This window comes from Tinamus guttatus, unplaced genomic scaffold (genome assembly GCF_059628265.1).
Source record: "Tinamus guttatus ecotype Peru unplaced genomic scaffold, ASM5962826v1 Tinamus_guttatus_pri_ptg000546l, whole genome shotgun sequence".
In the NCBI taxonomy this organism is placed as follows: domain Eukaryota; kingdom Metazoa; phylum Chordata; class Aves; order Tinamiformes; family Tinamidae; genus Tinamus; species Tinamus guttatus.
The window spans coordinates 799,484-812,876 of record NW_028289080.1 but is presented as its reverse complement, the minus strand read 5'-3'; the positions used below and the strand labels follow the sequence as shown (position 1 = coordinate 812,876).

General features: G+C 61.7%; 1 protein-coding gene across 2 annotated transcripts in view; it reads right to left on the bottom strand.

Moving 5' to 3' along the window:
• Nucleotides 1-12,852, bottom strand: part of SYT7 (synaptotagmin 7) — a 39,706-nt gene extending 26,854 nt beyond the window's left edge. For both annotated transcript variants that reach the window (XM_088534178.1, XM_088534177.1), the window contains exon 1: nucleotides 12,750-12,852. In XM_088534178.1, coding sequence (XP_088390304.1) covers nucleotides 12,750-12,780 — 31 coding nt within the window. In that variant the 5' untranslated portion in view covers nucleotides 12,781-12,852. The remainder of the gene's footprint in view (nucleotides 1-12,749) is intronic.
• Nucleotides 12,853-13,393: the final 541 nt, after the last annotated feature.

Here is a 13,393-nt window from a genome sequence, read left to right as displayed (position 1 = left end):
CCCCTCTCAATCTTCTCTAGGCTAAACAGGCCCAGTTCACTTAGTCTTTTCTCTTAAGACAGATGTTCAGTCCCCCTCACAGGAAAGAAGTTTCTCCTCATATTCAGATGGAGCTTCCTGTGTTTACGTTTCTGTCCATTACCTCTCCTCCTGGCACTGGGCACCACTGAAGAGAGCCTGGACCCACCTCCTCTCTAAACCCTTCCTTCAGATACTTATAAACTTTGATAAGATACCCCCCCAGTTCTTAGCAGCCCTCCACTCGACTCTCTCCAGTAGCTCCATGTTCTCCTATTGGGAAGCCCAGAAACGGACTCAGAAGTCCAGATATTGCCTCATCAGGGCTGGGAGAATTACCTTCTGTGACTTGATGGAAAACAGTGCTTTTCATGATGTAACCCAGGATTGGCCTTCTTGGCCACGAGGCCAAGCACATTGCTGGCTCATGGTCAACTTGGGACTCTCAAGGCCTTCTCTGCAAAGCTGCTTCCCCACTGAGCTGCATCAGCGGATTCAGCTCTTGGGGCACCAAGCAACTCCAGCAACCCCCACCATGCTGTGAAACCAGGTTGAGGCTGGTAAAATAACTTCCTTGGTCCCTGCAAGCCAAAATCTGGGTGCCGGTCCCCTCCACTCTGCTGTGCAAGTGCAAAGCTCAGAGTGGGACTCCTGGACACCCCTCCGATGAGGCTGCAGACCAAGATGGAGAATCTTGCTGCCTTCCTGGGCCACCTTGGGGATGCTTCTTGCAGGAGCCCAGACCCTGCTCTGGGGCAGGGGAAGAGGGGATTGACCCACAGGTCCCAGCACGGGTAGTGACACGTGTCTTCCCAAGTGCTGTCTCAGGGGCTGCTTGTGGTGTCTGTTCCACATTCCCACCACAAAAAGCCCGCGCTCAATGCCGCTTTTGTGCTCCTCTTTCATTATCTGTCTTTTAATCTCCCCCCAGCAGGTCCGTGCTTCAAGAAGACCAACATGCAGAGCCTGCTTTTAATTGGCGCCTCTGGCACGTGGCATCGTGGCATGGTATAAGCCCTCCTGCTTCCTTTGCAGCTGCCCTGGGCAGCTACGGGACCTGCAGCCCCGCAGCTGCTCTCTGACCACCGGCCACACTGCGAGCCAGCCCCGCAACTTATCACATCACCAGCTCCGTGACAGGCAGCAAAAATGCCCTTTGTGCCTTTTGTGAACAGGCAGAAATCGGGCACAGGAAGCGTGCTGCACGTAATTGAAAGAAAAAAAAAAGAAGTTAAAAAGAGTGGCAAAAGATGGCAACGCTGATAAAAATGTGACTTTAAAGGGGATGTGACAGGGTGGCACCACATGCTGTGAGATGCAGGGAAGGGGACACAGGCTGGGTGCTCCCTGCAAAACCCTCAGTGTGTGGAGCCCGGCCCTGGCTGGCGGCACCTGCAGACTCAGCACATGGACAAACGCTTGCGCACGCTTCCCTAATCCCAAAAAGCAGGAAAGGATGGGGGGCGGGAAGGGAGAGAGAACTTGGTGGCACCATCACGAGGAGCCTGTGTATAAAACTCACTTAGCAACTGTTGCCTAGGAGGGAATTTGGGACCAGCCCTTAATTTCAAACATTTATAAAGGGAAGGCAGATAAGCGGCGGGGTGCGGGAGGGGAAGGGAAGGGGCTGTCAAGCAGCCACACCAATGGGTTCAGCAGGGAGGGCAGACCTGGCCATGGGACCTGCGGAGCAGAGGGCAGCCCTGTGGGGCGAGCAGTAGCCACTCACTGCCGGAATGGAAGGCTGAAAAGTGCTGCCTCAGCCGTTCCCCAAGCAGTATACTAACAAGCGAGGTGAGAGCAACCCCCGTGCCAGAGGCTGCCACAACCTCTGCCGGGCTTCCCATGGACTTTCCAGAGATGCCTCCAGGGTGTCCTTGCAGGGTTGAGTTCATCCTAAACATAAGCTGGCAAAAGCTAAATTAAAGGGGAGTGAGAAAGAGAGGAGAAGCGCGCGGCCTGCAGAGAGGCACTAAGCTAGGGCTACTCAAGTGAAGGATGATCCCTGCTTGGGAAGCAGAAATCCTGCCCAGGGCTCTGCACCTGGGGCTGCACAGCCACCTGTGCCAGAGATGCAGCCCACTCTGTTCGGACCAGAGCAGGGATCAATGGGGGTAAGGAGGGATGCTGGTGCATGCCATGGTCCCACTGCAGAGATAGCAGTGCTGAGCCTGTTCCTCCAGCTAGTGGGACAAAGCAGTGCTCGCACTTTACGCTTGCTCCTGGCTGGACCGGAGCGGGTGGCAAGCCCTAGCGCAAGCCCAGTCACTGCCACAGCAGCTTTTCCCAGCCTGGCACGCACGGGAAATAACCTTGTCTCTTCCTGCTGCATTACAGAGACATTCAAGTCTCTGAGTTATTAGTGCCTCCAACGCCGGGTGACACGTGTCCAGCCTGGCTGGCGTCCCGCATCAAACACCAAGCAAGCAAGCTGCTGGGGTGGTGGGATGCGCGTGCGCGCACACACACACGTGGAGTCAGGGTGGTTTGCAGTTTTGGGGACCGAGCCAGGCCTTGGGGGCTGGCCAGAGGGCTTGGGGCCAGCAAGGACCGTGCATTACTCTCCGGACCAAATTTGTGGCTGCTTCCTCCACTAGGCGCAGCAGGACTGCCTGCTCTACGACTCACGCTCACAACAGCACATGCACACAGGTGCACCCAGTCCCTGCATGCCCTCCCCGCTCCCACCAGACTGTCACCCTGCATCACCCAGCCCCACAGCCCTGCTTCCCACGGCACTAGCACTGACATCAACCACTGGGCTGCAAAGTCCAGTGGCTGCTTTCAGCTGAGGCTTAAATGATTTGTTTTCTGGGCAATTACCACTTGTTAATTAGAGAGTGAAGCTGAGGCTCTCTGACATGGGGCTGAGTGTCACCCTGGCCCCAAACAGCCCCAGGCAACGAGCGGCCTCCCTGCAGCACTGAATTATCTCTTTGCCTCAAAGGAAGAAAAGGGAGGCCAGTGGGGCAGGGAGTGGGGCAGCCCTGTCCCCTGCAGCACCAGGGCTCCCTGGACAGCAGTACCCGGTGGCTCCCGCGTGAGCTGCTGCTTGCCTCTCAGCTGGCGATTGCTGCTGGCGGGATGCGGCGCGCGCAAGGCTGCGGAGACAGGAGCACATGATAAATATGGTGCTTGTTTACTCTCCCCACTGCCCCTTTGCTTTCCCAGCGCTCTCCATAAATCTCTTTTATCTGCCGGCGCAGACAGTCGTGCACGTGGTGCAGGCGAGACAGTAGCTGGCAGCCTGCAAGGACCCGCACGCGTCGCCACCAGGCTTAGCAGTGGTGGTGTGACGTGACTGAGGCTAGGTGGCCCTTGAAGGGTCCTGGAGCCGTGTGCTGGGATTCAACATCTCCCATCCTGCAGTGTCCCCATGCCTGGCATGGCTGGGCATCATGGGGGAAGGCGGTGGTGGTGGGGAGCAGGGTGGCCTGATGCTTCCCTGCAGTCCTTACATGAGGATTTGCTGTGGTTTGCTATAACTCCCTTTTTACTGCCACTCATTGGTGACGGGATTACCTGCCTCATTAGCACAGCGGTTTGTCATGTGGGGTTTGCTTGGCGGCGCATGAGCAGCGGGCGGCTGGCTGCTCTGGGAGAGAGGGTCCCTGCGCTGAAGGAGAGGGTCCCTGCAATGCGGGGAGAATGTCCCTGAGCTGGCGGAAAGGGTCCTTCTGAGGGCTGGGGAGGTGACTGGACATGTCCCCTCTCCACCAGCACTGTGAGACCTTGCCGCGGACTCCCGTGGCCGCAGGGAAATGATCACCCGGCGAGAGCACGAGCAGCTCGCGGCTCGCGGCAGCGCATGAAACTCTTCAAACACGACCCGAGCGCGGCCAAGACCTGCCGAGGCAGCTGATATGGATTATTATTTTCTGAGCACTGCATAAATGGCCAGTTCTGTGTGACCAGCCTCTCCAGGGCACCAAGGCTGTGCAGCGAGGCAAATGCCCCATGCCATAAGGACACCCTGCCCTCCTCAGCTCAGTCTGGGACTTGGGCACAAGGAAAAGGTCCCTGCCTTTCCTGTAAAGATCCTGGGACAAACAGCAACAGCCCAAGCTCCTCAGCAAGGCAAACTAGGCAACTTAAAGCCCCTGCAGTGATCTGGTGGGGGAATTTTCCTCCGCTCCAGTCCCACCTGCATGAGTCTCTTCAGGTTAGCTCCTAGAGCCCTACTTGTAGATCCAGAGCATGAAAAAGCCCAGCCAGGCCCAGCCAGGAGGGATCCTAGGCAAGTTCTAACTCTCCCCAAGTGGCTCAGACTCGAGCAACCTGTACCCAATATGCACCAGAGCTGCAGCCATGGACTGAGGAGTTTTCATCCATCTATAAAGGTTTTATAAGGAGCAGCTCCTCGACGTTCCTGCCCTGGAGAGGACACTGGAGCAGGTGGGAAACCCTCACTGCTAAAAACCCCTCAGCCTGCAACAGGAACTCACTTCACAGCGTGGGAGTGAACAGCAGTGCTGGGAGTTGCCACAGGGCACCAGCCCCAGCTGCAGGACCAGAGGTGGGCATGGGGCCCACGCTGCACGGCCATCCCTCGTCTGCCTACTGTGCCAGCCCCATCCCCTCCAAGCATATTCTCCCACCCTGCTCACCCTCCCCAGGCCAGCGTGTTCCCCTCCAGCACCACCTCCTCCCCTGTCCTTGGTGCATCAGCAGACAGAGCCGTAGGCACCAACAAGCCCGGGAAAAATCAAAGCTGCACAGAGCCTCTCCCCACCCAAAAACACAGAGCCTGCCTGCTGCGCAACCTGGAAGCAGCAATCAAAGCCGCTCTGGAGCCAGGATGCTACAGATCCACACAGGGCAGCTCCTCCACGTGCCAGCTTGCCTTCTGCAGTGGCACTGGCAGGGAGCGCGCCGGTCCACGCTGGAACGGGGGCAGACACACGCGCGCGCCTGCAGAGCCGAGCACCATTTCCCGGGGGATGAGGGGATGGCGATGGAGACCTGAAACGCTGCCCGGGGCTGCCTGCGCTGCTGCGGGACTCGCCGCTGGCTCGCGGGCCGCGGGGGCCCGGCGTGCAGGGCGGCGCAGCGGCCGCGCTGCCGTGTTGGGGCTTCCCAGATGCTGCTTGCCTGGCGCTGGGCCGCTCATTCCTCCTCTTCGCCTCCTCCCACTCATTTGCTAGATATTTCCCAAACCTCTTATTTTTAGGTTGCAGCTGAAAAGCTGTGAATGTGCGGCTCCTGCGCAGGATCCCAAGTGCGGCGCGGGTGGGAGCCACGTCAGGACCCAAACAGGGCTCCCAAACCGTACCAGGGCAGGCTGGATAAGGTGGGGGGAGAAGATTGGGATGGAGGACTCCATAGGTAGGAGAGGGGCCCTGGCCGCAGGAGCTGGGGCACGGATGGACAGCACAGCATGGAAAGCAGCGCGGCCCCTGGGAAGCCACCCTGGTGCTGAGCGTAGTGACAAGCAGCCCTGCATGACCAGGCCCCACTGCGCAGAGCACAGCCATGCACCTAGCTGGCGATACTGGTCCTGGGTTCAAATCCTGTTGTTGGTTGCAATTTCCCCCTTGCTGGCTTCCTACTGCCTATTTTCTCATCTCCAAACCTGATAGGCCTCAGGGTGTTCAACTGCCTCCAGAAACAAGCTGCGGTACATTTGGCTGGCCGCGAGGAGCTGGCCTGCCCGACCGCAGGGAAGAGCTGGGCAAAGGCAGCGCTGCGGGAGAGGGGCAGCGACCTCGTCCTGCTGGGTGGCTGTGGTCTCCTTGGGAAAGGAGACAGGGACGGTGCCTGGCAGCCCTGTGGCTCCGCTGTCCCCCTGGCAGGCACCTGGCCAACATCACGCACATCAGTTGACCTTCTCCAGAGAAAGTCTGAGGAGCACTGCATCAAAACACACCAGGCAGACACAGGGCAAGAGGGAAGGGAACAAGAGCCTCCTCTCCATCTGTGCATCTCTCTGTCTATTCGTGCATCCCCCTCTCAAATACATCCATCAATCTCTCCATCCATCCATCCATCCATCCATCCATGCATTCCTCCCTCCCTCCTTCATACACATCTGTTTCTCCATTTAGCCATCTGTCCATCCCCCAGAGCTGTCAATCTGTCTGTCTGTGCCTCCCCTGCACAGAGCTGGGGGCTGTCCGCACTGCCCCAGGCGACGCTGCCTCGGGACTCTCCAGTTCCCACCCACCGGCGGCTCTCCCTGTGCCAGGGACCTGTAGGGCCGCTCACCCAGCCCTGGCTGCCCTAGCATCCATCCAGGTCGCGGCACCCGTATGCCAGCAGGGCTCCAGGATCCAGCTCCTTCATGGGAAACTGGGAGGAGAAGCAGGGCCATAGGACCTCGCTCCTGGCTTCCCACCACACTGCGCCCCACTGCAGGGAGGCAAGTCAGAGCATCCTGACAACCTGCTGCTGCTCTCCAAAGCCAGCCCCAAGCCCACTCCGCAATGGGGAGCGGATGTTCACCGCCCCTTGCAGCCCTGCCCTGGGCAGTGCTCCCTGCCTGGCCTTCCGGGCACATACGCATCTGGCAGCGCCAGCCGGCGCGCTGCAGCCGCGCGGCTGCCCTGTGCTCCGCGGTGCGCAGCCAGCGCGCAAGCTGCATGCACAACACGTTCACGTGCTGCTCAGCCAGGCTGCAACAGCCTCCTCAGCACACGCACGCAGCCACAGGCACCGCCGAGGAGCAAACGCAGCGGAGCCAGAGGGGCAAACGACCCGCGCCTGCCTGTGCGCTCACGAGAACCTGTCCCCATGCGCCAAGGTGCAGCTCACACAGTGCCCAAGTTACACCCTGGGGCCAGTGGCATCTGCAGGGTGGCTGGGCTGGATCCTGACCCCAGAAATGGCAGCATGGCTTGTGGAGGGGTGCAGCATGTCCCCCGCTGCCTGCTCGTGGGTGCCCGTCCTCTGCTCCTTCTTTCTCTCGACCTCATCTCTCTTCTCCAAACAGCTGCACCCAGAGCAGGGACAAAGCCTGTCTGGCCTCTTTCCCTCATCCTAGCCTGGGACAGAGCTGAAGGACATGATCTGCCCACACAGAGCAGCTCTGTGTGGTTATTCCCTGGGCTGGGAACATACAGACACTTCTCCACAACAACTACACCAGGCAAGAGCCAGCCAGCACACGTGTTGCTCCCCAGGGTGAACAAGAACAGAAACTTATGGTAGAAGAAGAATTTGGCAAATGTATACAACCCTTTTCCCAATACTCTTCCAGTATGTGATGATTTGTGGCTCAGGGTTTCCTGACACTATGTGATGTCAGTGCTCAGTGGTCCCCAAGGGATCTCTCTTCCCAAGGAGTGGCCCCCTGAACGCACAAGACTCTCTGCAGCAATGCCATCCTTTGGCCGCAAGCCTCCTTGCTCTCCTTTGAGCCCTGCACCCAACAACTTCCTTTGATGCCTCTTATTTCACAAGAGGGATGTCTTTGGCTCCTGCTCAGCTTTGGGGCAGCCTTTTTGCCCTCTCTAGCCAGTTCCTGATGCCATGAGGGCTGTCTCAGCCCCCAAATGTGGGCACGGACAGAACCACGGGGCTCATCCCCAGTGCACACAGCCCCTGCCAGAAGTGCCTGTCTGTGGGCAGGGGGCTGTTGCAGAAGCAACTTGCTCAGGTGCAGCCCCAGTGCTGGCAGATCCTCATCTGGGAAGAGCTGGATTAGTTGGGTGATGGTGGGAGGAGGAGGAGGAGGAAGGCTCTGAGGATGGAGAGGTGAGGGGTTGTGCTCGTGAAACCACTGCTCACAGAGATGAGGGCTGGAAGGTGCAGGGGAGCTGGCTGGGCTTGCAGGCCTTGCTGCCCACATTGGCAGCCACCCGTGCCAGATGCTCAGCGCGAGCGGTGGCACCTGGCGCAGCCCCGGCTTCCAGCGCCGCTCGAGCGTGGGGCTGGAGCACTGCTGCCGGCTCCCGCAGTGTCGTGCCATGGTACCTGCTGACACTGCTCGGCCTCCTGCTCCACGCAGGGGCCAGAGGCTCCAGGCTCCGGTGCAAATCCTCCTGCGTGCCCACAGGCACGGATCCCCAGGAACAGAGGGACCACACTGAGCAGGGGGCCCCTCTTGGGACACCTTGGGAAGGAGGGTGTGAAGCTCCCGATGGGGGCAGGCAGCCCCAGGGCTCTCCTGGCAGCGTCCCTCGGGCTGGCACGTGCAGGGAGAGGATGGCTCTGCTGTCCCTCACGCACAGCCCAGCGTCCTCCACCATGTTGTCTTTGTCTCTGTCAGCCAGATCTGCCACTTCCCTTTCAAATCTCATTAACTCCCCCCAGGGTGACCCTCTCCCCGTCGCGCCTGCCCTCCTGCCAGGCCAGTGCCCAGCTCACCGAGGTGCCAGCCACAGCTTACCAACACGCAGAGAGCCCCTCACCGGCTGCCCGGGATGGAGCAGCCCCCAGTGCCTTGTGCTGGCTCCAATCCCACATATGCCTGGCACCACAGCCCACGGCAGGGAGCCGGAGCGCCCGCCGATGCCCCGCTCTCCGCTTTCCCTGGCGCTCTGCCTTTGCACACAGTCCCTGCACACCCGCCCCGCTGTCTGCTCGTGGAAAGCCCTTCCCCTGCTGAATTCATCTATAATAGATATTGTAGCTGAGCCCCCAGGGGCCGGGGGGCGGCAGTGATATTATCTGCATCTGTCTTCATTCCCCTCTCCCCCGCCCTTCCCTGGCAGGCTGAAAAGCCGCGAGATGAGGTGGTGCAAAGCCGCCTCCGGCTCCTCTCCTGCTCCTCGGGGACGGGAGGGGAAGATCGGCCAGACCTCCCTCCCCGAGGCCCAAACCCGAGGTCTGGCCACCCTGCCCAGCACTAGCGCCCGTCCCCATCGCCGCTGCGCCTGGCCGCGGGCGCTGGGGACAGGCATGTCACACGTGCGCACACAGCCCGCCGCGCGCATGGGAGCTATTCTGGGAGGCAGCAGCCCTGAGTGCGTTGGAGGAGCTCCGCTATCGAGGTGGCAGAGGGAAAGCCAAGGCTGGCAGGGCCCTCCAGAGAGGGTCAGGTGGAGCAGGGCGAGGGGTGGCCCGGCTGCATGCGGCACCGCGGGGTTGCGAGGGGCTGGGCGGGCCCAGGGTGGAGGGGAGCGGGCGCAATGCCGGGCGCAGCGGGAGCCACGCAGCCCGGCAGGGGCAGCAACGGATGAACCCCCACCCCACGCCAGCCCTGCAGGGCACGTGCGGCTGCAGCAGGTGCCAGCAAGGCCACCGGGCCCCCAGCCACGGTGCTGCCCGGCGGCTGCCAGTGCTTCCCTCTGTGTCTGCCCTTCCCCAGCTTTCCTCCTTCCTCCCAGGCTGTTCACCTAGGCCCCCCGGTGCAAGGCGCCTCTGACAGTGTTTTCATCTTATTTTTAACCTGGCTATTTGCTTTTGTCCCAGCCCTCGGGACCCATGCGGCCACCCCTCCCGACACCCGCTGCGCGGGCGCACACACCTCCCCACTGCTCCCCGCTGCCCACTCAGAGACGGGCTCCGGGAAGAGGCACAGCCGCCTGGTTATTTATTCACGGCCTCTGGAGGGCCCATCACGGCTCCACTTGCGGCTCTGCTCTCAGCTACCTCTGGCTGGGAGCAGGGAAACACAGACAGGCAGGGAGGGGAAGGCAGGGACCTGCGGTGGGGGCAGACGGACGGAGCGGGAGGCAGGGGCAGACAGGGGTTGTGGGACGAGGTGCCAGACTCAGCACCCCATCACCTGTTCATGGCAGGAAGGAGAGGAAGCAGCAGGGATCAAACTGCCTCCCAGGAGAGGAGGCGATACCGGGGACAGCCAGGATTGGCATGAGGAAGGGGAAGGACGGGAGGTCTAACATCAGATGGGAGAGGAGGGAGGGATCTGGTGCCAGAGGAGCAAGCCTAGCGTGGGGGGAGATCCATCTCTGTGACAGGGAGGGCACCTTCTGCTCCAAAGCCAGTCTCTGCCTCACACTCAATCATGGGTTTCCTGACACACTGCAGGACACGGGTACCGCAGGAAATGGTCTTATGAGCTGCACAGGCCCCCACGGCACCCTCTGTCAAACCCTGCCTGCATCTAGCTGGAGGGAGATGCTCTGCAAAGCACCTGGTGTGGTCCCCGTTTCAAACACCTCTCCCCACCCAAGGCCATGCTCCCTTGTAATGTCTCCCCATTCCTGGCAGAGTCAGGCTTCACACTCCCTGTGATTAACTAAAATTTAAACCTTGGGCTACAGGACATCCTTTGCCCTGGATTATAAAGCACTTTGCAGATGGCAGCAAACAAAGTTTCCCAAATTACCCCGTAAGGTCTCTTTCCACGCTGTGGAGGGAGGGAGCCACAACTGCTATCCCCAGCATGCTAGCATAGAGCAGCACAAGCCTCCCACCGTGACCCAGTGCCGTGTCCAGCTGCAAGACCGGTCAGCAAGAAGCATGAGGTGCTGGGTTCGCCAGGATGGGGATATATTTTATCTCACACAAATGGGGTTTGCCTGCAGAGGAGTCTGACGGTGCCTCCCTCCCCTGGCTCAGCACCAGCAGCGCGGTGCCCCACTCCAGCTGACTAATGGCCTCTCCGTGGCCAAATCCAAAGGACACCCCATGTCCTCAGCCAGCTGCCACAGAGGCCTAGTCCTCCACTCTCCCCAGAACCCAGCCGCACCTGAGTGCTCAGCGGTACAAATATGTGGCTCTTTCTCTGCCCAAAGACCACGCGGCAGTGGAGGGCTGAACTCCTAGCACACTGGAGGGCTGTGGGTCAGACCAGAAGAGCCTGAGAGAGACCCTGGCTGCCCCATGGCCCCTCTGCAGGTAGCCGTGGCCGATACGTGGATCCGGGTGTGGCGAGAGGGACGCACAGCAGAGGTGCCGCAGGCCCTTGCTGAGGAGGGTGGCCTGGGAACACGTTGCCAATGCAGGGCTGATGCCACGCGGGGGACGTAGTCAGGGAAAAGATCCTTGCCAGGATTGCTCCTGGCCTTCGCTAGCAGATAGCGGAGGGAAGGGCAGTGTGACCACACGTTGGCTACGCAGCCGCGTGGAAGGAAAGGAGGCAGCACACGAGGAGCACAAGGGAATCAGTGGCTCAAGCGGGCAGCGTCCCAGTGCCATGGGGCAGCTGCTTGGCATAGGTATGCTGGGTGCCTTTAGACCTTGTCAGAGCACCCCACTGCCAATGGCACCGAGCCGAGCAACAGAGATCCCAATCAGGTCAACTGGACATGTGGGAAAACTCCCATTTGGTTGGGGACAGAGCAAACAAGGACATTTGGATGGGGAAGAGGGCAGGTGAAGGGATCTACCCCCAGTTTGAAACCCAGGGGCTCAGGACGGTGGCAGGCTCTGCCATGTAATCTTGCAGCCTGCTGGGCTGCAGCCTGCTAACCTAGCAAACCCAGGCAGCAGCAGAGGCCGTGCTGTTCACAGCAGGTAAGGGGACCATCAGGTGGAGGCCAGCAGGCAAACCCAGAGCAGACACACAGTTTGCAGGAGGAATAAGCCCAGGCACTGTGGTAGGAGGCGCCCAGCTCCCTGGGGCTGCAGGAAGGGCTGCCCAGCTGCGATGCTGCCAGCTGGGAACAGGCTCACGGCTCTCCTCTGCCACGGACCTGCTGCGTGACCTTGGGCCAGGCACTTGGCAATGCTGTGCCGCGCTTCCCAGCGCGCCAGGGCACCTCCAGTGGGGTGTGAGACGCAGCTACCCTGACATTGCAGCAAGAGGGACTGCTGCGCATCCAGGAAGGGGGAAACGTCCCATAACCGGCATCTAGATCTAGTCCCAAGCTGCCAACTCCAGGGCAATACTAGAAACAGGTGCCAGAGGAACACGGTGCCCAGTGCTGCCCCAGCTTGCCAGCTCCCACAGGCCACACTCCACCAAATGCTCCAGGCACGCTGGTGCCCTCTGAGCACCAGGGCTCCCCCGTGTCTCCCACCAGCAGGTCCCCATGCTACCACAGGACATGCTGTCCTTCTGCTTGCTGAGCCTGGTGGTAGCAGCTCCCTCAGCCTCGGGATCCCGCAGGTGAGCAGCTGCCAGGCCCCGATGAGCCATGTTGGCTCCGAAAGCATCCCTTCCCCTCAGCCTCCTCGTCACGCCGTCATGGGGAGAGGTCTGCCAGGAGCTCAGGCAGCCCCTACTGAGCTGCGCGTGCCCCAAACCCTCCACATCCTTGTCCCAGCTTCCTCGGTATGGGGCTGGCTGATACCTTCGGAGCATGAGATCAGCAAAACGGAGCTGCTGAAAGCACCTTCCCAAATTGTTCTGGGTGGGCTAAGGTGCAGTAGGGAGATATTGGGGGGGGGGGGGTGAAGGGGAGAATCAGGGCTTGGGGGACCACCAGAAGCAAAGTGCTAAGGCAGGTGGTGATGCTTTGCTGAGCGCTGGATGCTTCCCCCCAGGTGCCCTCCTGGGCGCCGGGCTCTGGTGCTGGCGCTGGGTGCTGCCTGGGGACAGGCTGCTTGTGCCGGCTGCTCTCCGAGAGCCGGGCGCTCGCCGGTGCGCGGGGAACGGGGCTCGCCGGAGGCCGGGGCCTCTCCCAGGGGCTGCGGGCTCAGCCGGGCCCTGCTGCCTGCCCCGGGCGCTGGCGCTGGGCGCCCCCCGCGAGGCCGGGGGCTGCCGCGGGCAGTGGGCGCTACCCGCGGAGCCGCGGCCGCTCCTCAGGGCAGCGACTCATGCGAAAGCCGCGGCGGCGACTCCGCCGCGCACTGCCCCGAGTGCCGCCACGGCGAGGGGGCCAGGACGGGGCTCGGGCTCCGCGGGCACCCCCCTTCCCCGCCCGGCGCCCCGGGCCGCTCACCTCTGCTCGCAGCCTCCGGGTGCAGGTACATGGCGCCGGGCGGCGGGGCTCATCAGACGGCGGCGGGCGGCGCGGGGGGCCCGCATGCGGCGGGGGGCGGCGGAGCCCGAGCTGCCGCCCGGCTGCTGCTGCTGCCGGCGGGGCGGGTGTGCGCGCGTGTGCGCGCGTGTGTGATCGCGTGTGCGAGGGTGCGCGCCCGACCGCGCATCCACTTGCTGCTCGCTGCTGGTGGGAGAGGAAACTGCAGCCGCCGCGGCGAGAAGGATGCTCGGAGCGTCGCCCGCCCGCGCGCGGCCCGCCACGGGCACGCGCCGGGGCCGCGCGGGGCGCGCGCGCGCGCGCACACAGAGTAAACGCACGGGGTTAGCACGCACATACACGCGCAGTAGTACACGCAGGGCACCGCGCGCACGTGGGAGCTCACGCGGGCTCCTGTGCAGGCACATATGCACAAGCACGGCACGCTCCTGTGCACCCGTGCACACGGGGTAACGTTCGTGGGGTGGTGCACACGCACGTGGTGACACGTGGAGTGCTGCACGCGCGCCCAGCAACGACCGCAGGGTGCAGTGCACACGCATGCACGGAGGCTAGCGCATCCACAGTGACATGCAGGATTGCACATGGACAGAGGCGAGCACACG